This window comes from Haliaeetus albicilla, chromosome 15 (assembly GCF_947461875.1).
Source record: "Haliaeetus albicilla chromosome 15, bHalAlb1.1, whole genome shotgun sequence".
NCBI lineage: Eukaryota > Metazoa > Chordata > Aves > Accipitriformes > Accipitridae > Haliaeetus > Haliaeetus albicilla.
This window is the reverse complement of record NC_091497.1, coordinates 8234256-8259568: the sequence shown is the minus strand read 5'-3', so window position 1 is coordinate 8259568 and position 25313 is coordinate 8234256. Positions and strand designations below refer to the sequence as shown.

At 40.9% G+C, this 25313-nt stretch overlaps 1 protein-coding gene across 1 annotated transcript in view; it reads left to right on the top strand.

Moving 5' to 3' along the window:
* The first annotated feature begins 163 nt into the window (after window positions 1-163).
* The window catches only part of HS6ST3 (heparan sulfate 6-O-sulfotransferase 3), a 405552-nt gene continuing 380402 nt past the window's right edge, over window positions 164-25313 (top strand). Inside the window, exon 1 of the mRNA XM_069802452.1 lies at window positions 164-1191. Within this exon, the coding sequence (XP_069658553.1) occupies window positions 602-1191 (590 nt within the window). The 5' untranslated portion in view covers window positions 164-601. The remainder of the gene's footprint in view (window positions 1192-25313) is intronic.

Sequence of the window (25313 nt, the reverse complement as noted above, 5' to 3'; positions counted from 1 at the left end):
TTCCGCCTCCCCCCTCCACCCGCGGGCGATCGGTCTCCGTCCGATACCTGGAGGGGAGCGAGGAGTGACTCCCACCGCCCCCGTTTTAACTCTCCGCCCTCTCTCATTGGCGATAGCGCCGGCGTGCTAGGCTCGCCCATTGGCTGCTCAGGCTGCCGGCTTTGCTCCGATTGGCTGGCGGGGGCCGCCCCGCCGGGGGGCCGAGCGGTGTGTTTGGGCTGGAGAGTTGCCGGTGGAGCGGGCTCGGGAGCTGCGGTTGCTGCTGCTGCTGCCGCCGCCGCTGCTGCTGCCGCTGCCGCCCGGCAGCGCGCGCCGGGGACGGCGCGAGGCGCTCCCGCCACGGCGCCTCCCGGCTCCCCCCTTCACCTCAGCCGCGGGGAGCGGGTGCGGGATGGCCGCCTCGGGCGGGCCGGAGCGCGTTGCGCTGGGCTGAGCTGAGCGGTGCGGAGCGAGCCGCGGCCGCCTAGCGCGGACCATGCCGTCGGGAAGGGAGCCGGGCGCCCCTCGGCTGCGGGATCCGAGCGGGCCGTCCGTCCTGTCAGCGCCCGGCAGCGCTTAAAGCCGCGCCGCGCTGCCCCCCCCCCCCGCCCCGCGCATCGCCATGGACGAGCGCTTCAACAGGTGGCTGCTGCCGCCGCTGCTAGCCCTGCTCTTCTTGCTCATCGTCTACCAGTACGTGTCGCCCGCCTGCCCCGGCGCCGCCTGCCCCCGCCGCCCGCCGGCCTCCGCCGCCCGCCGCGGGGGGGGCCCGGCGGAGCGGGAGGAGGAGGAGGCGGCGGCGGCGGCGGCGGCGGGCGCCGCGGAGGAGGAGGAGGAGGAGGCGGAGGCGGCGGCGGCGGCGCTGCCGCGGTTGGTGGCCAAGTTCCCGTTCGCGCGGGGGGAGCTGTGCCGGCGGGTGCGGTTCGACATGCGGGGCCGCGACGTGATCGTCTTCCTCCACATCCAGAAGACGGGCGGCACCACCTTCGGGCGGCACCTGGTGCGCAACATCCGCCTGGAGCAGCCCTGTTACTGCCGGGCAGGGCAGAAGAAGTGCGCCTGCCACCGCCCGGGCGGCGACAAGGACACCTGGCTCTTCTCCCGCTTCTCCACCGGCTGGAGCTGCGGGCTGCACGCCGACTGGACCGAGCTCACCAGCTGCGTGCCCGCCGCTATGGAACGCCGGGGATGCGCCGGTAACCGCACCCTCAGGTCAGTGCCGGCGGCGGCGGCGGCAGCCCTCCCTCCGCCCGCCGTCCCCCGTGGGGGGGGGACGGACACGGGGGACACGCGAGGTGGCGGGGAAACCCGCTGGAAGGTCTCGCCGCGGGGCTTGATTTCCACCCGCTGGAAGTCTGTGCCCGCTTTTCCCAGCGCGGTGGGAAGGCTTGCCGTCACGGTGGGTCCCGCTCTCCGGGAATTTGGCAAGAATTGCTCGCTGCCGTCGTCACTAGGAAGCAAACGGGGGGGAATAAAGAGAAAAAAAAAAAATAAAAAAAGGCTTATCTCCCGGAGGAGGTTCTAGTTTGGGCTGGTCCCCTCCCTGTTTGTTACCTGTAACGCATTCGCTTCGGCTCAAATTTGTGCCGATTCCACGTAGCGCGTGTGCAGCTGCCTTTTGTACAGGTTAGCGGGAGAGAAACTCTGCCCGGTTTTATGCAAGTTTCTCCTATCTGTCCTTTTGAAACTTGCTTTTAACAAAACACTACGCTCTTCTGCGTAAGAAGGGTGCCTCTGCAGAATCTAATGGATCGCTGCAGGTGCCGAACGGTGTAACTAGTGGAGTTTGAAGTATCCAGAAGCCCTTCAACTCTTTTTCCCGTGTTTCTTGTTGGCAGATAGGCTGGTTCTCTGCTTCCCGTTGTGTACTGATCGCTCGTATGTGCGAGCTGAAAGTCGGGAGACGATGCGTGCCAGGCTCTGTGCAGGAACGCAGTACTAGCAAAAAATCACACCCTTAATGTTCTTTGGATGATCTAATGGCGGTGGAAAACTACTGACTTTTGCGTGCATGTTGCCTCCCTGCATGTTATCTTGTATTGTGCTTTTGTTGGGTCTTGCAAAAGGTCTTGTCTGGTTTTAAAATGGAAAAAATTGCCAGATGGGTAATCTCTCCATACGAGACAGCTCTAGGTGATTCAGTAAGTTTTGGGCTTTGTTCTGATTTGTTTACTATTAAATCAGATTATCAGGCTAATACTAGATCCTGTCTTCACTTGTATGATAGATTTTGAACATGTGTAGTAAGAAGTTATGAGCTGAGTTTTCTCTTAAACCTTTGCCCTGTAATGATTGTAACTTCAACATCTGTAAAATATTTAGGCAAAATGCCTTTTTTTTTAGTTATATAGTTTTTCAGATAACTTATGTGCTTTCATTTTACTATCCATCTTAATTTCATGAGTCTGCAAACTTCAAATTTTCAGTAGGACCGCTCACACATTGTTTTGTGCCCTGTCATTTAAAAACAGGTACAATCCATGATGCAGGTGGACTCATTTTCACAGGGCCTATTCATGAAAACAATAGAGTTGATTATTGTTGTTGTTGAACAATTTGAAGAGTATAGAGTATTTGACTTGAACATCAAAGGCCCTCCCATACCGCAAAGCTAGTCACATTTTGCATGATTCCAGTCAGGGTAATTTGAATTTATTGTTGATTATTGTGAACTTGGACTGTACTTGCAGAATACTGTTAAGGTAGTTCACACAATTTTGTGAAAGATGTTTAGCTGAAGATAAAATGTATGTATTTGTGTGCTAATGGAAGAGAAATGCTGTGAATGTCTTCAAGGACAAAATAACTTGGTGGTAACTGTACAGCCTTAAGGAATATTCAGGAAACTTGTAATGTAAACCAGGGAGGGGAGGAGGAAGAGTAATACTTGTAGAAATGTCTGAAAACAAATTATCTGCCCCTGAAGTCCTCTTTTCCTCTCTCATGAAAAATATTGGTAGGTAAATAACTGAGCGCTAAATTGAATTGCAAACATTAAAAACGGGCAGTAAAATTGGAGTAGCAGCTTCAGTACTTCAAATAAAAACATGATTATATTAAGTAAATTTAAAACTTTTGAGTTTAATTACAAAGCAGGTCATAACGGTTATTCGGAGGATAATTAGTAATTATTTTGGCTGAAGAAAGACATGTAGTGACATTTCACCATTATAGCTGAGTAGTGGGGGTTTTTTTATTTTTTCGTTTAGGTAGTGAACGATTTAGTTAGTGTGACATAGCACTTCTTGATTCGTCTTTACCTAAGTGAGGAAAGTGCTGTGAATAATTATTTGTTGCATCTTTCTAATACTCATTTCTTCTTGTATTATATCCTGTGCTGTGTCCTATCTTGTGCTAGGCAGACACCTTTTCATTTTCCCCTTGTTTTCTCTTCGTAATCATGTAGCTTGACTTCAGTTTTTCAAGGAGCTGTAAAATGAATCAGATAACCCCAAAGTGCTGATTGTCTCTGCTGTGAATCTCTGCTCCTGGTAAAGTTGGAATCAAGCCTAAAATACTTTGCTGGAGGGCTGTACTATTAGAGGCATGCATCTAAGTTTGGTTTGTGGCTTTTTTTTTTTTTAATGTCTGAACGGAGAATTGGGAATGAGGAGACTGTATGCTTAAAATAGGCAAGAAACTAGCATATGAGTCTAATGTAAAGTATACTAGTTATTTTTAAGTCATCCTTTAAAGCTTCTGAATGTATTTGAGGCATTAGACTTCCTTGAATAGCTCAACTTCTCTCTTCTACCTTCCACCTATAGAGTCAGAAAATTAGGCTAAATTGGTTAAGTATTTGACAATGAATTTTCTTTGTGGCTAGGAGGGCAGCAGGACAAACCATATTATGAATTTGGTACTGGTGTGTTTGATCTCTTGTGCTATATATTTGATGCAGTGAGGATGGTAAGTGTATTTTGGATTTTTTTTGTTTGTTTCTCCTCATAGCAGGGTGTTAATATAGTCTGTTCTTTCAGATCTGTGTATAGGTAGTCTATCTCTTACTACACAGAGGGAATAAGGGATTTCAAGTGTAAATCTCCACATTTTGAAAATTTGCTTCTTAGAAGGCTGGTAATAGTGTAACATAAGTAAAAAATTAGGTAAGTGTTTCTTGGAAGTATTTTCTTTGCTATTTTGTTATGAGTAAGGTAGATTAAGTCCTACCTTTTAATTCAGGTCTTTAGAAGAGTTCATGAAGAAAGTATAATTAGAATTCATGGGGGAAGGGGTTAGGTGGTAGGGAAAGGGGGGAGTGGATGATGGTCCTAAGGGTCTTAGAAGGTGTGTGAAGCACTACCTCACCCTGGGTTCTTTGTCTTTCATGGGCAGTGTGTTTAAAGATGTTTTACTTCTGAAATCTCATCAGGGTTTTCAAGAGACTTTATCTCAGCTTTTCCTGTTTCTGATGTTGACGTTTTGAAGTCTTTGAGTCCCAAGAAGGAACACAGGGCAGAAATTGCTGCTGTGCCTCAGCAATTTGAAATTTTTTAAGCTCAAGTGCCAGCTCTGATTTTGATGTCACTGGATCTTTGCCTCTGCATGACTTGCAGAGTCCTGTATGGGAGACTGCATGGTATGAAGTGTCCTGAGCCCTTGTCCCAGCTTAGGTACTTGAGTATGAAAAGTTGTTTGTTGTCAGTGTATTGGATGCTATTGTGAAGTTGTAGAACTATCTTTTTTGTTAAGAATCAGTTATTCTTTTGAATGACAGTACTTTAACAGAGAAAAAGAAGCCAAAACAACAACTTGAGACTTTATTTCTTCAAACATTTGCATATGTTTTAATTTTCAGGATGCAGGATGTTCTGCTAAAATACCTGCTTAAGTGTTTATAGAGCCAGGCTATTAGTTTTTCATACTAACGTATAGCTTTCACTTTTACAAAAGTTGCTGTCTGGATAGTGAGGGTATTGAGAAGGGTATGCAGCTGATGCAGTTTTAAATCAAATTCTTAATAGCATAGTTTTCAGCTCAACATTGCAAATAATTAGTAGTATTAAGCCAGTGGGACTTTTCCCATGAAGATGCAGTTAGGTTTATGTGGAAGTTCTTGCAACAGTAGCATAGCCTCCCATACATTGGACAGGAGAGTGACTGCTATGCATTGTGTCTGCAGCTTGGGTTATTTACTCTGCCTTACAAAAATAGGTGCTACTACATAAAGTAACTGAGACTGGCATGGAATCCTTTTTTTTTTTTTTTTGTCTGTCTTTTTTTTTTTTTTTTTTTTTTTTGAGGAACAGTCTTTTGTGTATTTGCTTTGCCCTCTCTGGAAGTCATTGAAGTTGATGATGCTTGTGTTTAGCTCCATGTCTGGAACGTGGCTTTCCTTCAGTGGTGCCAAGAAGCTGAGGCTACAGAGCCTTAGCCAACATTGCTTGAGGAAGGAAGGGGAAGAGAAATGTTAGATGTCTATACCTGGGATGCCGGGGAAGAGTTGGTCTCAAGTCTGAGTCAGTGATGTTCGGCTGCCTCTGTAGACAGTGAGGAGAAACGGAATAATACAGGCAGTCCTTTGGAGGGTCTAAGACATGTCTGATACATGCTGAATTGTCTTCCCAAGGGCCAGTTCTTCCTTTCACTGATTATAAAGGAAGATGGGAATGGCTTATTGGGACTTGATGTCTAAAACTAGCTGAGAAGAATTCCACATCTAATGTTGAAGAGACGTTGTCCAAACTCATTGTCTGCCTCTGTTAGGTTACCAGGTAAAACCTGGTGTATGGGGTAGGTCTTGCTTTGCCTCTCTACTCTTTGTATGAGGGATTGAGAGGGGACCTTAGAAGTCCTAATCAAGGCACATTTTCTCCCTTGCTGGTGTGCCTGCAATATCATTAATAATTATTCATTGTTATTTATTACAAGTTTAATTAAACTAGGAAGGTAATCTTTTAAACTACACACTTGAAAGAACACTGCATTGGAAGTGTTGTCTAATTTTCTTATATGAAACAGTGAAATCTGTCTAATTCTGTAAACCCCATGAGCTTTATTATCAGTGTAGTTTAGTCTTCGAAACTATTGATTTTCATTAATTTGCTTCCATTATACTCTCCATTTCCTCATGTCTGTGTAACTTACTGTGTGCTCCATTATTCTATGGAAGTATAAATCAGCGGTAAACCCATGAGTCATGGAATTGGAAGAGCTGAATAGAAACTATTAGTAGGTTTCCTTTTTCTTCTTATGCAGTCCTTTATTTGACTACTGAGTGTTTTTAAAGCTCTAGCAATAACAGAGTGTAAGATGGACTCTGTTCTTTGCAGCCACGGTAGCTATGATAATCATAAAAATGTAAGAGTGTTAATTGAAAATCAAGACTATGCTGAAGGTAGTGGGGAGAAGAGAATAAAAAGTCACAAATATTTAAAGTGGGGAAAAAAGAACAAATTCTCTACCATACCTTGGTATCTTCTACTGAAATGAATGTTAGAGCCAGTAAGCTTTATGCAGTTTTTTTTATAAATGTAAGGAATGAGAAGGATTAAACAATTTCCTGAGGTCCTGCTACTGACAGTGTGGGTTTTCTCCTTCCTTTGTGTTGGGTGCTTTAAAAGAACTTTGGTAATCTGCTCAAGAGTTTCATTGTCCTTTCTATTGGAAAGTGGTGTTGTCTCCCCCGCAATGTCTAGCGTGAATCTTATTAACTTCAATTTTAAGCCCATTGCATCTTCTGTCTTTTGAGAAACTGAGAACAAATTGATCCCCCTTTCTCTACAGTAGCCTACTAGGTACTTTGGTTCTTAGGAATTTCTCTTTCAACCTTCTCTTCTTAAAAAGTAACCAAATCTAGCTCATGCTGTATTTATTGTAGGCCATTCTTAATGTTCCTCCTCTGTGTTGGCTGTTTTCTTGAAATGAGATGCTGCAGTGGGGGTGCAGTATTTCATCTATAAGTGTACTACAAAGTGGAGCGAAAAAGATTACTTTGCTTATTCTGAAAGTTGTGCTTGTGGTTGTACACTTCAGTGATGTTTGCCTACTTTGCAGTTGCCTGGCATTGGCTGTTCAGCTTGGGATTTAGACACTATTCATTTTCTTAAAGTCTAATATTTCCCATTTGCTTTTTATATGAATTTTGTGCTCATCCCCACTGGATTTTGTTCCTCTTCTGTCAGTTCTTTAATTTGTAAAATTGATTTAAATTTTAATTTTGTCCTTCCTAGCTTTTCATCATTGGCACATTTAATAAATGTATTTTGTATTCAGCATCCACATTGTTGATGTAAACATTGAATAGAATGAAATTCCTTTGTAATAAACCTTTTGATTGATATAACTCTCAGAATTGCTTTCCAGGGAGTTCTGCCCCTGCCACATCACATTTGTTTCCTAGACCATGTTTTTTCTGGCTTATGACACTAATGGGAAATGTTTCTAAAGTCATACTTCTTAATTACTATTTTTTTTTAAAGCATTTCCTTCCTACTGTTCCTATTCAGAGTCAATTACTGTATTTTAGAGGGAAGTTAGGCTGATTTGATCCAACTTGATTGAGATAGTAATGCTGCCTGCTAATCTTTTCTTCTATGTGTTTAAAGATAACTTGTCTTGGAACTTGTGGCAACAACTAGAAACTCTCCTTAACTACTTTTTGCACTGTACTTGTCTCCTGTGAGATTTCCCCTGCTCAGAGCAGCAGGCAAATGATTGATGGGGACAGAACTTTTCAGCATCAGGGTTGTCCTAGCTCTGGAAAACTTTTGATCCAAAGATAAGTCTTGTCTTCAGACTTTTGAAGCTGCTGCAATAAACTTCAGCAGGTTGCCTACAAAAATGACTAGAACTCATGTTTACTGTTAATGGTTAGTATTGATAAAGCAGTGGTCAGTGCTAATTCAGTCGGGAATTGATTGTTCTTATTCACCCATGACTGTAATTTATAGATAACTGAGAAACTTAGTAAGTTTTGAGACAGGGAGGTGCATATTATGAAAACGATCACCTGATCTTCTAGTTGTCTGGAAGAGAACTTAGTGATTTACCCAAGCAAACTTGCTTGCTCCTTTCATGCAGACCTTACTGCTTCCTTTTTAATCTAGCTAAATGTATCATGTGGGGGTGGGGTTTTGGCTTCTTCCGGTATTTAATTCTGGAAATAGGCTGTCTTAATACGATTTTCTTTAAAATGAAGGAGCTGTTCTCTTCTTTGTGCAGGAGCCAGGCAGAGAAACCGTGGGGGAGAAAAGAGAGTGGAAGTGTCAGTAGCATCCCCTAGGGCTCTACATAAGACACAGCAGCTGTTGTAACTCTCTCATTATTAAGATGCTTTTTAATTTCTATTGACTAGCTGCCTAATTTCGAGTAATTTCCAATCCTCTTGAACTGGATATCGCTTAAATTCTTATATAGCTTTGGGGTATGTATTGGTTTGAGGTGGAATGGGAAAAGTTGCTATGTAATGCCATTACACTGATAGAGACTAAATCTGTAGACCCAGCCAGTGGCAAAAATAGGGGTCAAATTGTGAGCTTACTCTTCATTTTTGAGAACTCTTTGTGGAGGAAGAAAAAAAATCTCTGCCAGCTCAGCTTTAGTGATCACAAAGAAGCTTAATGGAAATGGTTGAACTGAATGATTTCTCCCTTCAGGTGTGTTGGCAGTTTTTATGTGTTGCCTTCTAAGTCAGCAAGAGTAAAGCATTTCCTCCTCGAATTTGGTGCAGCCATGGTAGTGAATTGAGCTCATAATGTAAAGACTCTGCTGCTCTCTGTGCAGAATGAGATCTGATGAAAGCAAGGGAACCTGTATTCTTTAATGTATTTAGTATTGCATTCAACTTCCTCCCTGTTCTCTGGGAGTATTTATAACCCAAACTTCTATTCTAGTCCTAAACTACATTGGATGTCTTAATGTTCCCAGTTGCCTTAGAAGGTAACTTAAAGTTCTTTCGAAGTTCTGTTATTGCTGAACAAGGTTTTCAAATCCTGTGTAGGAGGCTGATTGTATGAATTAAGGGTCTAATTTGGACTGCCATAATGATAAAATGATTCAACCTTGAAACAACTACTGATTTGTGGAGAAAAAATTAACAACAGAACTATTCTGGGATTTTGTTCAAGATGGCATAAATCGTCTTTCAGAACAAATTCTAGAGTGGCAAAATCAATAACTCTTGAAGTACTTGGGGGATGTTAGGTGATCAGTGCTCAAGATCTCAATATATATTGACTAAAAAGGTATAAAATGGATTCTTGTAAGGGTAGGGCCTTTTATCTTCAAGCTCTTAGGACTTCGGTTCCACTATGAAGCTTACTGTTAGGCGGCCTCATGTATACTTTTACAAAGACCTGGCGTTTTGCCCACAGCTTAAAGTCATCTTAGAAAAAAGGGGGGGGGGGGGGTTGGCTTTTAATTAATAGTTTAAACTTAATGTCTTAAACCCCTCCTTTTCTTTAAAAATTAGTAATCTGTTAGAAAATGGTTGATGTAAAGTGGATTTCAGACATATTAGAAGTGCTCCATTAATACAGTTATATGTCAGTTGTGAGAGTGTATTAATGCAGGTTGAAGTGTGGCTCTGAGTGTCTACAAACTGATAGAGATGCCAAACGTACTGGCTTAGTAGTGAGGAAGCTTTGAATGCCACGTGAAGAATAATGTTGGGATGGGGAAAGCAATGACCAGGTGCAACTTCAATTTCCAAAGTCAAAATAATAAAAGATTGATGAAACAAACCATGACATTCATAATTGACTTGAGAGTATATTTCCCAGTTCTGTGAAGTAACTTGACATTGATGAGAAGGCTGGCCACATGGTTCCGGGTGCTGTTTGGTACTGGAAGTAAATGGCCCCTTCAGGATATTAGAGTATATGGAGGAGCTGACCTCTTTGAGACCAGTTACTTTCTGCAAACAAGTAAATTTGAAAGTGAGGTGAGTGAAAGAAGGAGGCATAGTTCACAAAACAATAATCAAAAATACCTTTTTTAAAAAAAATTCTAATCTAAAGTCTAATACTGTCAATGGAAAAAGCTTGCTGACTTAAAGATTTCTGTTTGTAAGACTTGGGCATATTATGCTTTTAAATGTATGTTAAATGAAGTTTCAGAGGTAGTAATGCAGGAAAAAGCTTTTTTTGTTGTTTTTTTGTTTGTTTTGTCTTTAACCATGTAGCCTATTTCTATTCTAGCCTATTTGGTTTTTTTAGCTGGCTTTTGTTTAAGTAGCAAATACATTTGTATCTCAGTGTTTGTGTATTTTCACACTCAAAAGTAGCTACTTGCAATTTTTAAGGTTATTTCTATGTGTCTTTGCACACAGGCTATGGCTGAGAATGTGGGGGTGGGTGGAATAGCAACTGATGGTGTTTGCTTGAGGAACTCCTCAGAGGAAGAGGGGAAAGAAGAGAAGCAGCGTAGGAATAAGCTGTGAGCCCAAAGTGAAAGCGAAGTCTGGAAGACAGCAGAAGGGAGTAGGGAGCAGAAATAAAGCTACCGTCTTGCAAGGTGAAGGAAGGATCAAAATTATGCAGTTTGAAAGTTCATTTTTTTCAAAATAAAACTTGGTTTAGGGTTTAAAGCTCTCCATATGTTCTTTATACTTGCTGGAAGAGAAAGATGTGGACATAATGAGAAACTTCAAGTACTAGCTAGTTTGAGCTCATGTCCTACATAGGTCTTTTCTTTTTTTGGCATAGGTTTCTCAAGTCAGATAAGTGTTGTAATAAGAGACCCAAATGTTAAATTAAGCATCTTCAGCTCCTACACTGTAAATCCCCAGTAGCACAGTTGTCATGTAATATTTTCATCCTTTAACTAGACCTTAATTTTTAGTGATGGGAGTAGGACCATTATTTTCCAATGTGAGTAGTGAATAACTTCTTTAACTGCAAAAACTTTTATGTTTTCATGCCAGAAAAGCCTCTGTCAGGCCAAAGCTCTATCTTTTCTTTGCTGCCTTAACAAGGTTCAGATGAGAAGAGTAACTTTATGAAGTATTTTATGTTGTTCTCTATTACTAGTCATTTGGATTTATTGGATCATGTAGGTAGGGGGGAACCTCTGGTAGTTATTTAGCTAAAATCCGGGCTCAAAAGTCAGTCTAACTATAGCAGGTTGCTCTGGACTTTGCCCAGAAATTTTGAGTAACTGCAAGGATGGAGATACCACAGTATGTCTGAGCAACCTCTTCCAGTGTTTGACCGCCCACATGGGTGGGAAGAGAGCTTTTCTTCTCAGCTAGCTGAAATTTCCCATTTTCCAACTTGAGTTCATTTCTTCCTTCTTATTGCTGTGTGCATCCAAAAAGAGTCTGGTTGTGACTTCTCTGTACACTCCCACATGAAAATTGAGCAGAGTAGTAAGGTCTACCCTGTTGCTGCCTTTTCCCCAAACTGAACAAACCTAGCTCACTTGGCCACTCCTTGTGTGTCATTTGTCCCAGCCCCTTGATCATCTTGGCAGCCCTCTGCTGACAGTACCCGTTATACCAAGGTCTGTCTTTTACTGGTGAGTGCAAAATTTGACACATCACTCCAGATGCTGCCTCACCAGTGCTAAATGGGGGAGTGAGGGGAAATCACTTCCCCCAACCTGCTGGTTCGCTCCTGCTAACAGCCCAATACTTGGTTAGCCTGCTTTGCTTGCAAAGGGCACATGGTTGGCTATTATTCAACACAGTGTCCCCCAGGACAAATATACAGGCAAAGGTGTTTATACCTTTACAATTCTTTTAAGTGGACTGTAAATGCTTAAAAAACACTACATAGGAAAAATTCAGAAGATGTGATCTTCAGAACTCTTTTACATGAGTCTACTTATTAAGCTACTGGGGAGAAACCTCAGATAATTAGTTTGCATGTATATATATGTGTGTGTATATGTATTTTTTACTGCTTAACTTTTTTTTTGTGAAGTGAAGGTTTAAAGTCCCCATTTAAAGACTTGTCACAAACATCAGCTCAACTGTGTTAAAGTGGTCGTGCCTTTTTTGACAAGCTTTTAAAACCTGAAAATGCCTGTTGAAATGGTTTCCTCCAAATAGAGAATTTAGCTGCCTAAATGAAAGGAATAACTGAAAATAGCTTTTCCTAAAAAGCCCAGGTCCTCTGTAACACATTGCAACACATTACCTTCTTCAGCAAAGTCTTTGTTTTGATCTCCGTTCTCCTGTATCTGTTGTCCAAAGCTGGCAGGTCAGTGAGCATGTAAATGTATGTAGGGTTTTGTAGTGCTGCCTCTGACTTCCGCAGATTATTTTGTATTAGTGTATATCTCTTTTCTCTTTGGTTAGATTGCCAGATATCTGACAATGGGATAAAGAATCCCATTGTGATACGGGTCAGTAGCAGGCATCTAAGGGCTGCTGGGCATTGCTATAGAGTAATAGTAAAACTGATGGACTGCATCTGACTAACAGATTGACTGGGAAGCTTAAGTGCAGCCACACAGAACTGCAGCTTTGTTTAGGAGAGCAGTGGGAATGGTAGATGCTTATCGTTCTCGTTTCATGCTCTGCTACTTGTATTTCAGTCTGTTGTCGGGTAGTTCCAAAGAAAATATTAAAAATAAACCCAAACAAAACATAAAAATCAAGTGGATTACAAAGTATTGGTAGCAAGAAGGTCATTGTAGTTGCATTGATATTTTAAACAAAATTACAAGTTGTGTATCATTTCAGCAGCTAAATTTGGTACTATATGACTGGAGGATTTTCACTTTGTGCCATATGTTTAGATAACAGAAGGGCTTAAAAGGACATGTGGAAAAAGGGAACTTTCTTGTCCACAATCACGTTTTCTGTTTTTTTTCTGTAAAGATGCCTCCTCTTTTTTGTATTACCCAGGTTACATCCTACACTTTTGATTTACCTTCTTGTCAGCCTGATGTTGTCCGTCCTCCCACATCACTGTCCTTCCTGTCTTGTCAGTTCTTTTGTTTTATATGTTTTTCTTGTGCGACTCACATACCCTTTGCATTGTTACCTGCTTGCTTTGTGTACAGAATGAGCTGGTTGGGGTACTGCTCATCTCTGCTTGGTTTGCTTGGCAAGCTGCAGGCTTGAATTGTTTGACTCTGTTGAGCTCATCTGCCCTGCTGAGGTTCAAAGGGGCTTTTGGACTTCTAGCTGTTTGGCCTTGCCAGGCCTAACAGAATTGACTACTTTAATCTGCCTTAAATTCTTTACTTATTGTTTCCTCTGTTCCTAGCAGTACAAAAAACTGATAAGTAGAAATAACTGTTCTCTTCCCCCTACCTGAAAAGACAGGGGACAGAAAAGATGCATTTCTGTGTAACTCCTCTGTGTTTCTATCTGCTCCCTTAAGCTGCTGCTCAGAGGGTTCTTGTAATTGCTTCCCTTTGATTTGTATTCAGTTTCTCCTAGGATAAAGTATTAAACAGTTGCAAATTGTCTCTATAGCACATGCCTCAGTCTTTTGCTTTTGTAATGTCTTAGAGAAGAAGGTATTTAAGATTAGCAGTGACAGACTTGGCAGAAGAATTTCATGCTTTACCATCAGTTGTTGGTCGGCAGTACTGAAACCCAGCTCTACAGTGTGAGCCACCAGTTTCATCCTGAGGCAGGGAGGAGCGGAGTCCTTCCCAGCAGGTGAAGGAAGGTACATAGGTCCTGGCTTTGTCCCCCTGCCACAGAGGGAAAGAAGGAAGGTTGCTAATGCTTCTGTAACCTGGGGAAAAAAGGTGATGGTTTGATGGCACTAGAAAGGTATGAAGAGGAGAATTTAAGTACAAGTAGGGGGGAGATACCCATGGGCTGCACAGAGGGAAAAGTGATTTCCTGATAGAAGCAATAAGCAAGGAGATCCAAACAGAACATCTGTTTGCATCAAAACACAGGAGTGCACATAGCTCTATCAAGTCAATTTTTAGCAGGTGTTTTGGCTCTGCAGTGGCTTGTTCAATCTCAGTAGTCAAATTTTAATTTCTTTTAAATTTTTGAGAGCTAATTTTAAGCAGTTAGCTTATGCTTTCTTGTTATCTTTTAATAGACTTTTTTTTGCTTTCTGCTTCTTGAATTCACATCTAGTATCTAAATTTTTTTTTTTCTCTGCAGTCATGGGTTAGAAATTAAGAGAAACAGCAGCTCATGAAAAATGATAAATGACTAATTCCAGGACTTAGAGCCCCATGAGCAATGTGGTGTATAAATGTACAGAAGCTGACTTTATTATGTGGTTGTTCTCCTTCCCTTCTTTCTCTTTCGAGCCCTTTCATTCTCTTCTGACCTCTTAGTTGTATTGCTCCCTGGTCAGCCTCGTGCCTGCATGGTAGTGGCAGTGGCTGCAGCAATGATTGATGTGGAGACTAAATTGCTAGACACAGTTAGTGAGTATTTCGTGGAGCAGTTAGTCCACAAACCTGAAGATGGAGAAGCAGTTTTTTATGTAGTTGTGACCATTGTGTGCAGGACCTGGTTCAGAGTGTTGCCGTCGAACAGATGTTCTGCAAAATGTATTTAAATCTCTTACAGGATCAAACACTTCTACCTCTGAAAATCCCCTGCTTTGGGGGTTTTGTTTTTTAGAGAAAACTACTTAAAATGAAAAAGTGTATTGACAACAATTTATAAAAGTAAAATCCTTACAAGTGGCATGGGAACTGCTTGAAAATGCCATGTGGGAGTCTTGGAGAAAATGCATGCACCCATAAAAGATAGTAAGTCCAAAAAGAAACTGGCGTGGCATTGCTAAACAGCAGGGTAAGAGAAGTAGTTACACAAGCAGTTTTCACCATTTTTTTTTTTTTAAAGGTCAAGTTCTGTCTGCAGGAGGAAAGTACTAAGGTTCATAAATTCTGTCAGGGTAAGGTAAAAATGCATTACAGCTAAGAAAGATGTTTGAGGGACAATTTGCAGAAGGTATAAAATTAATCTTTTTGAAACATGCTGGGAATGAGAAGCCCATTAGAGAATGTGTAGGGCTAATATATGATCTCTCCTTCTATCTGATTGGAAATAAAGCTCTATCAAAAAAGAAGCTATTGTTTTACCACTTACATCTGTGTTCATCTTTGAGCTTTGAAGAAGTTCTGATATGGAATCTTTCATTATGGAGGATGTATCAAAGGATCTCTCTTCAAACTGAAGTGTTGGTAGAAGCAATTATTGAAAAAGTTTAAAAAAAAAAAAAGTAGGAAAAAAAGGCATAAACCAGATGGAATTTAAAGGTGCCAGTTGCCAGAACTAGATGGTATTTAAAGGACCTGAGGAATTAAAACAACCAAACTACTAAATGTAGATGTGACCTCCTCCTTAAAACTTGGTATTCAGAAAATTTGAAAGTAATTTTTAAAAAGACCTTTACTACTTACTAGTAAGCTTAACATCTGCAATGGGAAAACTAGGAGAAACTATTACAGGGAATAGAATTAGTGGATAGTTACCTAATACAACACAGTGGGAGGTCCATGTGGCTTTTGCAATAGGAAATCATGCCTGAATGATCTTGTAGGATTCTGCAAAGGAGTCAAAAAAACATGTTCACAAGGGAAATCTGATGGTCGTAGTCTGCTTGGTTTGCCAGGGGTGTTCAAGAAGGCTTTCCATCAAAAGCTCCATGGGAACCTAAGCTGCTATCAAATGCGAAGAAAGGTCATGTCATGCAGGGAGAAATAGTCTTCCTCTGTTTTATTTTTAATACATTCATTTTTTTTCTTTTCTAAAATGCTGACAAATAAAGGTAAAGGGATGTCATCTGGAAAGAAGATGAATACTAGGATAATGATACTATGAATTTGTGAAGAAAAAGCTGACTGTGAGGACTTGCAGGAAGACTTTTTGAGGTAAATAAGTGCTAAAATGACAGTTGGCTTTCTTTGTTGGTAATTGTATAGTGATGCATACAAACCGTCCTAGTTTTACTTATACAGTGTGAGCTCTGACACTATACTCCTCTTCAAGAAGTGCAACAAGTAGGATTCCAGGAGCTACAGGCTGGTTGGTTTCATCTCTGTCCTTGGGAAGCTGATTGAGCAGATTTCACTGGAAGCCATTTCCAGCTGTGTGAAGAATCAGAAGGGGACTGGGAACAGCCAGCACAAAGCTAAGAGGGGCAAACCATGCCTGACCAACACCATTACCTTCCATGATGAGAGGACTGGCCATGCAGACAAAGAAAGAGCAGTGGATGTTTTTCACATTGACCTTAGCAAGGACTTTGCCACGCTCTCCCCCAGCGTTATTTGAGGCACGCTGGTGAGACATGAACTAGGTGACGGGGTGCTATAGTGAGCTGCCTGTTGGGCTGCACGTGGGGGTGAGGGGTGGTACAAAATCCAGCTGGTGGCTGATTACTTGTGGTGTGACTCAAGAACTGACAGTGATGCCAATGCTGTTTGAAGGTCTGTATTAATGACCTGGATGATGGGACAGAGTCTGGTCTCAGTGGGTTCATGGACAATCCCAAATAGGAGATAAGACTTCATTTCTAAGTGGGAGTGTGTAGACAATCAGAACCAGACTCTTCTTGGATGCATACTGTGATAGGAGGAGGAAATGAACTCAAGTTGGAAAATGGGAAATTTCAGCTGAGTGAGAAGAAAAGCTCTTTTCCCATGAGGGTGGTCAGACACTGGAAGAGGTTGCTCAGAGACACGGTGGCATCTCCATTGTTGGAGTTACTCAAAATTTCTGGGCAAAGCCCAGAGGAACCTGCTCAAGTTAGACTGACTTTTGAGCAGGGGTTTGGGCTAAAAATGACTGCCAGAGGTCTCTCCTAACCTTAATTACTTTATTAGTCTGATGCTTAACATTCAGGGAAAGGCAGGAATGGCTTTTTGACTGGCTAGGATAAAGACTGCTGGGTGCTGAGGGAGCTAGAATTGTTTTATGTAAACTGTAGGTCACATGGAGCAGATAACCAAGGAGTGTCAGATAAATGGTGAAGTACCAGGTTCAGAGTAAGAGGAGGTGAGTCTTCCCACTGCAGAGGCTAGAAGATAATCTGGGTTCAAATAACAATAGTACATCTATAAAGAAGTCTGTCAACAGCCTTGAAATACAGCATTTCGGGAAGTCCCCAAGCTACCTATTTTTGAAAGGTAGATGAGTGCTTAGGGTGAACTGTATGTTGTCCTTGTTCGTTAAATTTTCTATCTATTGGCACTTGCTTGTCAGAAGCAAGGATACTTGACCTTTGGTCTGGGCCAGTATGTCTGTTAGGGGGGTTGCCAATTCCAGTTGCTCAAGGGAGGTAAGGCTGCTACAGCTCCGTGTCCCTGGGTCCAACCAGTAGCAGGGCTGAGCATGTATTCCTAGTAGGCATCTGCACAAATACATGTATATAATACATGCATGGCCAGTCACAGAATGCAGTGCGCTCAGACAACACAGCACTCGTGCAAACATAAACAGTACCAGTGACCTTATCCTGTTCCCCTTTCTGGTTGATCACAGTGAAAGTCCATTAGTGGGAAATATATATATATACAACATGGATCCCTCCAGTAGCTGGCCTTAGACACTGTCTGTCCAGGAGCTGGCTCCTGGATCCCCAGTCTCTCCAGCTGCTGGTACCTGGGTATGTAAGCCCCTGAGACCTTATAACCATGTGCCAGTTATTGGTACACACCCCCTTGCATACACCAACACAGACAGACACCTCCCAGTTGACCCCCAGACCTTATGGTCTCTCCAGTAGCTGTCCTGGACCTCCTGGCCCCTCTGGTAGCCAACTCTTCCAGTTGTCTCAGACACACATATACATAGAAATGTGTCTCTCTTGTCCACCGGACCCTATGGTCTCTCTAGCAGTTGGTCTAGCTGGACCTCCTGGTCCCTCCAGTAGGCAGTTCCTTCAGTTGTCTTGCTCATGGAGAAACACCCTAGATTTATGGCTGCTTTAATACCTGGCTCCCCAGTCACTTAACCTACTCATTAGCTTGTTTGCCTTGATACTGGCTAGTGATTGCACACTGACATACGTATCCTCACTCACTCCTGTTGCTGGCACCACGGATGTGTGGGCCCTGTGACCCATGGTATTCCTCCAGTTCTCAAATTAAGATTGATTCTTCCCTTACCATCTGAGATACAAGCTGGTTAGTAGTGCATGTGAAAATTCTTTTATGTACGGTGTTGCTTTTCAGTGGGCTGTCTCTTCAAATTCAAAGGCTGCAGATGATAAAACTGGTAACCATACCTATCTTTGCATATTTTTTTCTGATCTCAAACCTTTTTCTGGTCACAATCTTGGGAAAGGATTCCAAATGATGACCTAAAAATTTGTTGTTAGATCCTATGATATACTTTTTTTTGCATCGGTAGCTCACTTAAGTCTTCCAGAGCTGAAACGCTGCTGTGAGGAGAAGAATCTCTTCAATGAGAAGTTCAGCAGCAGTATCTTTTTATTGAAAAACTGTTAGAGTGGGCTTAGCCTTTTTCTTCTGTTTGATTCAGAGTGGATTAATGGCCTACACTTTTCCAACAATATAATGCTCTCAATTACTGTTGATGCTTATGTGACCGTGTTGCGAAGATGTAACTGCAAGTTGTATAGAAGTTCAAGCTGTGAACTAACTAGCTTTATCTACTGCTTGTGCAGCTGTGGTGGCAAGCCAGGGGTCTCAATGGGGCTTTGCAGTGTGGTGCTTATGCTGGTTGTAAATTAAAGTTTTTTCTCGGAGTGTGCTTTGTCCTGCTGCTGTACCTTTAACTCTTTTCTTATTTTGTTCTCGTTGTTGAGGGGTTTTTTTGTATTGCTGGTGATGTGGCTTTAAGTGTCTGTATTGTATAGTGAAAACAAGATGTTAGAGCTGATAGTCCAAAACCTGAGTGAAATTCAGTCTTACAAAATTGAACTGTAGGATGACAAATTAGCAATTCATGCAGTGGCTCCTTTCAAAAAACCCCCACCCATTCATATAAAGGAGATGATTTTGTCTACTGCTTGATTTGTTTATTTACTTATTTGTTTATTCCTTGTGATTTGGAAGAGTGTGTGAGTTGTGGAAAAAGGTGACAAATTTAGTTGTGAGAAGAAGATAATAAGAAATACCTGGGTTAGAAGAAGTTGGGGGGGGAAAAACAGTTAAGGATAATGGCATGGGTAGAATTATGGAAAACTTTTCAAGGTAGGAATTCTGAATTTGATATGGGAGTTAAAGGACTTGGAAGACATAGAGGTGGTAGAGTGTGGTCAGTATATCTGAAGTTCATTTTATGAACACACTTGAAGTCTAGGGAATGGCTGAGAAAGATGTGTGACTAGTTAAATGAGTGAAGGAATAGTAGATTTTTTATATATACTGGATTTTTTTTCTTTCTTATTTGGCATGAAGGAAAAAGGAGGTTTTCTAGGCACCATGAATAAGGAAGCTTACTCCTTGGCTGCAGCAATTCTGCTACACCAATAGCAAGTTCCCTACCCTGCAGCAATTTGTATCCCTTCCCTCCCAACAATCACAACTGTAGAATTTAACTGGTATAATATAATTGCATTTTCTTATAGGGACCAGGTCTCCACTGAAGGAAGTTGTGTGCTCCTTATCTGCAAGATCTTTCAAATGCCTGTCAAGCATAGGATGACATGACATTGCTAGCCGTGTGATACAGTGATTTGTTACTCACTAGCTCACTGCAAGTATGCTCTAGGTGTTTTGTGTGGCCAGAGCAAGATGTAGACAGGAGGAGGAAGTTCTTGAAGTTGAGAAACTCCTGGCTTTGCTTACATGCAGAATGTCCAGAGGACCCTTGTTTTAGGAGTGCATGAGGGAGGACTGGTTGAGAAAGATAAAGGACATGGGATGCACTGTCTTGTAAACATAAGTGGATTGCAGTGGTGGAATCAGAGCAGATGGGGGTTAAGGCTGTGGGTGTTGCTGAGAGACTGGGGCCTTTCAGAACTGAAACTGAGTGGGGAGGAGAAGCAGAAGGGTACATGCGGCTCGGCAGTGAAGTGGAACAGAGACTGCTGGAGGTTTTAAAAGGAGTTTTAAAAACTGGCTACACATTTATATATTTATTTTAACAGGCAATTCAATCCAAATTGAACTGCCATCCATAGAACACAGAGGTAGGGTAGAAGCCTATTGCTGTTTCCAGCTTTTAAAACTCACAACAGGTGAGCCTAATGTATTTTTCCTGACTTCTAAGACAACTCAAATCCTTGAACTCTTAGCAGTTGCCTATCCCAAACTAGTACATTAAGAGAGTCCTTTTAGGACAGTGCTCATTTTGAGAATCATTGATAGAGAAACAGTTTATAAATAACAGCAGTGAAACCCTTGTAACTTTTCAGGATAAATACAAACTCTTGAGGCAAGGAGACAAGAAGTTTCTGTATGCCCTAATTCTTTCCTGCCTTACAGGTACTTGGTTTGTCACATCACTTTCAAGTTTCTTGGCCATGGTTGCCCATATAGCACACTCAAACTCAGACTTATGCAGACACTTGCACTGCAATAGATGGATTATAAATCTATTGAATCAAAATAATCATCATGGAATACAGTAAATTTTGTGCAAAATTTGTGAGCTGCATGTGTATGCACTTTTAATCCTTTCCATAATGAAAAGGCATTTTTGGCTTGATGAGATGTCGGTATGAAAAGTACTTGCACATAAAAAGATGAGCTTAGATACATCTGCTATGGTAAATCCCATTCAGCTGAAGTTCTGAATCTGCAAATTCTGACAGCTTTTTATTCAGTGGTACAGCTGTTAGCATAGGTACATATGGTAGCGATGCTTAGAAATACTACCTGTGAGTTCTTAAATATGTATAAAGCAAAGAAATCCTTTACCTTTATTTGGCACTTTTAAGATAAACTACACTGGCTCTTGAAACTGTAATTTTAAATCTTCAACTAAAGACTTTATTAGAACACAACAAATCTGACCAGGATAAAAATAGGAAAACCTCAGGGTGAGAGGGAGAGTTAGTTATAAGGCTGGAAAACAAATTACTGCTTGCTTTGCCTGTCATTCAAGTGTGTTGGCTTTTCCTTCGTCCTTCTTTCAAATCCTGTTCATTCTTCCCTCTCCCAGTGGTTGCTCAGCTTGAGACAATTTGCATTTTCCATCTTGAGATTTTTTCCTCAGAGTCCCTGAGAAAATCTTGTTCAATCACATTTTGAGGCTTGAGTGTGGTTCTGCTTTCTGAAACTGTCAAGACACTGTCAGTCTTAGCTGCCCTGTAGCTTCTTTACTTGCCATCTGTCCCTATCTGTCACCTGTGTGCTTCTTTTCCGTATTTTTAATGGCTAAGAGTGTTCAGTGTTTCGGGAAGAAGTCTCCTTTCTTCCCTAGTCTCCTTTCTTCTCCACCAACTCATTCCCTAAAACTGCTGTTTTAGTCTTTCTTTGTCACATGACATTTTAGGAATTGCAAAGGGTTTTATGGTGTTCTGTAAAATGTAACCTCATGAAGTAATGAAGGTACTGAATTCTGTAAAACATGAACATGAGTTTGTATCTTCTTAATCTGACATTAAATGTGGGTTTACCACGCTTCTGTTCTCTTCTGTGCTTTCCTGCAGATGCTGGTCTCAACCATTTACACTGGTTACACACAGGAAAATAGTGTTTGTTTACTTTCAGTATTCCCCCAGTGGCTTCACATTTTTCACAACTACTGAGGTGTTTTTTTTTTTCCTTTGTAACTTCGATCAAAGCAGTCAGGTCTTTATTTCAGATTGTCAGCTCATATTCTTTTGCACCTCTTATGTTCTTCTTATATATATATGTGTGTGTGTGTATATATACATGTATGTATTTTGGAGAGAGGAGGTAAGAAGTGTATTGTGGAGAAGAACTTATTACAAAAAAAGTCCTTAATATTTTGGAAGTGTACAGGAGGAAATTTTAAGCTTATGATGTCTTATTCAATTTTTTCTGTTGAAAGTAGGTTGAGACTGATTTTGGCCCTGTTAAAATAAGAGTAGATTATTATTTTCTTACGTAAAGGTTACTGGCTGCTCACAGTGTAGAGAAGGGAGTGGGGAGAAAGGGCCAAGGTACTTCTCTGCTCCTGCTTTCCAGACACAGCTGTTCTTAGTATTGTTTGGTACTCTGTCTCTCTCAAGCTGAATCGTCTGCAGGGGGGAAAAGCCAAGGAGGGGCAGGTGCACAAGCAGCTCCAGAGCTGGAGTGATAGTACAAGGCTTCTTTATGTTTCCTAGGAATTTAGGTGAGAAATCCCTTGCTTTATTTCTGTTTCTGCACTGCAACATATGTACTGCCATCATTAATGACTTTTGGATGTAAATAGCAATGGTGTAATGACACTATAAAACCTTTTTATTTGACGTTAATGGAAGTAAACTTTGTACCTGCAGTTGATGGTGTGAATGTCTAATGCTTCCACTGACAATTTTTTTTCTCCTTAACTTCTTGAGGAATTGATCAAATCTACAATTAACTGATAAGCTTAGTGGGAGTAAACTTAATTACATCATACCCTACTTCTGCAAAAATTACATGCACGCTTTATTGTGGGACTTGAGACTTCATTTTTTTTTAAATTTGAGAATGATTACATTCTCACAGATTAGTCTTGCTCTAGGTTTTTTGATCTTCAGTTTTGAAGACGACACACCTAGGCATCATCTTGGTGGAAGGATGACTGCCAGTTACCAAGGTATTTTACCATAATTATCTTAGTGTAGTTACTTGCTTTGCACATCTGGGAAGGATTTGGAAAGATTCAGTTCAGTCTCATTAACAGACTCCAGCTTTGTGACTTTCAGAAATGAAGGAACAATATTAGCTATTGTGAAAAGATAAATCAATTGACAGTTGTTGCATAAATAGTGAAATAGCTCTCCTGTATCTCTCACACTGCCTTGTAGCAGCAGTACAACAGTGGCAGAACCCCTACTTTTTTTCCACCTTCTTAAACAGAGAAGAGTCCAGGAAAAGATTATGGTTATGTGTGAGCACATGACAAAATCACATGTCATTCTCAAGAACAACAGAAATCCCTACTGACACAGAGACAATATATCTAGGTGTTTACTGGCTCACTGCTGATGTATTTTAAGGAGGCAGAACTTCTCAAAAGAATGGTATTTCAATGCTGACAAGTCAAGAAAAACATCAATTCTGATTTATATGGAATTAAGGGCCATTCATGTTTATAGACATGGGTAAATGAAACTCTCTAAAGTTCATCTAATTCTAGTTTAGGGAATGCTAAATATATCTTTGTTATTGCCTGGCCCGTAGGCAAACTATTCCCCCAGCACACACGCAGTGTTTTATTTACAGTTGCATAAGTGTCCTTGCTGCATGCCTTTGCAAGTCAGTCACATATGTTGTGCAGTCCTATCAAATAACGTATCCTACATTTGCATCTTCCGGCTATTGAGTGAAAGGGAAGGGAAAATGGTTTCCTCAAAAGAGAGTGGGGTTTTTTTTGTTTGTTTGTTTGAAATGCTTCCTACATGTAGCGGAGAATGCAAATTTCCACTGTTGGATAAGATTTAAAGTCACAATGTCAGCAGCATCTCCTTGTTTCAGAAGATGGAATGAATGGTTATCTATATCTTTCCATATTCCTGTGTTGCTATTGAGAAATTGTAATAAAGGGGGAGGTCAGGTCACTGAGCGATCTTAACTGCTTTATTGCTTGCTTCCACTTAACTCAGTGTTCCAGACTGCTTGACTCAAATGCTTCATCTGGAACAATTCACACTAACTAAACTTACAAATTATGCTATGAAGATTCAAAGGCCACCCTGGGATCTCCACCAGTGATACCAGTGGAAAGAAACTTTTTTCAAATAAAGAAATTTAGAGGTTTGCTGTTACTTGGTTTCCTTGATACAAAGAGGTATACTCAACCTTCTAATGGAAGTCTCCATACAGTGATCCAAAAATAATTTGCCAATTAGTCAAAATAACTTGCTTCTTACTTTCAAGACAAGATCTGTTTATTGCTCTCAAAAACCTCAGCTCACTACTTCAGAGATATCACAGAACCATGGGCTTCAGATTATTTGGTGAGTCTTCCACAATGTTATCCTCTCAAGCAGGACCTAAAATGACTGAGGAGCAGCTTCTTTAAACCTATGCTTTGTTGACCAGCTAATTTGATATTGACAGTTTTCTGGGGGGTGTTGAAATTACGGATTTACAAAAAATCTGTGTTTTAAGCTAACTGTTTTGGTGAGGGACTGGAGGGCAACTGGCAGTGTTGACCTGCTGTCAGCACTTCAGTTGAATGGGTAGTGGCTCAGACTTCAGCGACTTGTAGCTGATATTAGCAGGAAGATAATCTTTGAATAAGGGTGTGTGTGTTTTTAAGAATATGAGGGACCTATGGTCTCAACTGCATTTGTTTAAAATCTATTGGCATTTTTCCAAATCTGCAATTATGAATACTTTAAAATCTACCTAGAACAAACTTTTAAAATACAATCCTAATGGCACCAAGAGTTACTGCCCTCCCTCTTGTAGTGAAGTTTCCATAACTGACAAATACGGTGAACAGGCAGGAAGCTTTGTCCTTCTTTTTCTTGCATTGGAAGGTAAGCATAATGGTAGTCTGTTCAAGAGTGCTACAAATTTCAGCTGGTTTCTTTCAGTATGTACTATAGTATTCCAGGTTTTAAATGTGTTTTTCTTTAAATCTGACATTTGTAAAACATGGAACAGTGTTCTTCTAGAATGACATAGCTGCAAATCCACATGAAATGTTTTATCCTTTTACAAGAATTTTTTATGTGAATCACTGATTTTTTTCAGAGGAAAGCTACTACTCAAAGGTCTATCTAGTTGATTTACAATAGCAGTAATTGTTTTCTTGTTAGAGAAAATTGTAGAAAATGTGTTGATCTATTTTGTAAACTAGCTATCAGATCACTTTTTGTCTCTTCTCTGTTGTTGGACATTATTTATGGAATAGAGCAGGAAATAAATCAGTTTTGAGATACTAGCTAATGACATAGCTTTTCTGTAATTTTAAAAGATTATAAAAAGCAAAATATTGAACAGGATTTTTATGCAGAGTGAACTAATGTTCATGGTCATCTACTCTTTTGACCACAAAGAATAGCATTACAGTTTCAAGAGCTAATATTTTTCAGTACAAATGTTTCTAGAAATGAGCAGACATCTTCAGATTTGCACTGAGGTCAGGAGGATGATTTTGTTGAAGGTAGGAAGTGAGAGTGAATAGTTATGGCCCTTAAAAATGAGTAGTGATTTGCACAGTTCCTGAAATGTTCAGCCTTTTGGGGTTTTTTATTACTTATTTATCCTTGTTTGGCATTACTAAGGAAGCCAGCTTTATAATATACACTTGCTTTGATGACTATAAGTGGCAATTATGCTTTGGATTTGTAGGTTTAAAAGGTGCTAAATGTACTTTGTTTATGTGTGAACTTAATCTGGTATACTTGCTCATTGATGATGGTATTTTATGCATA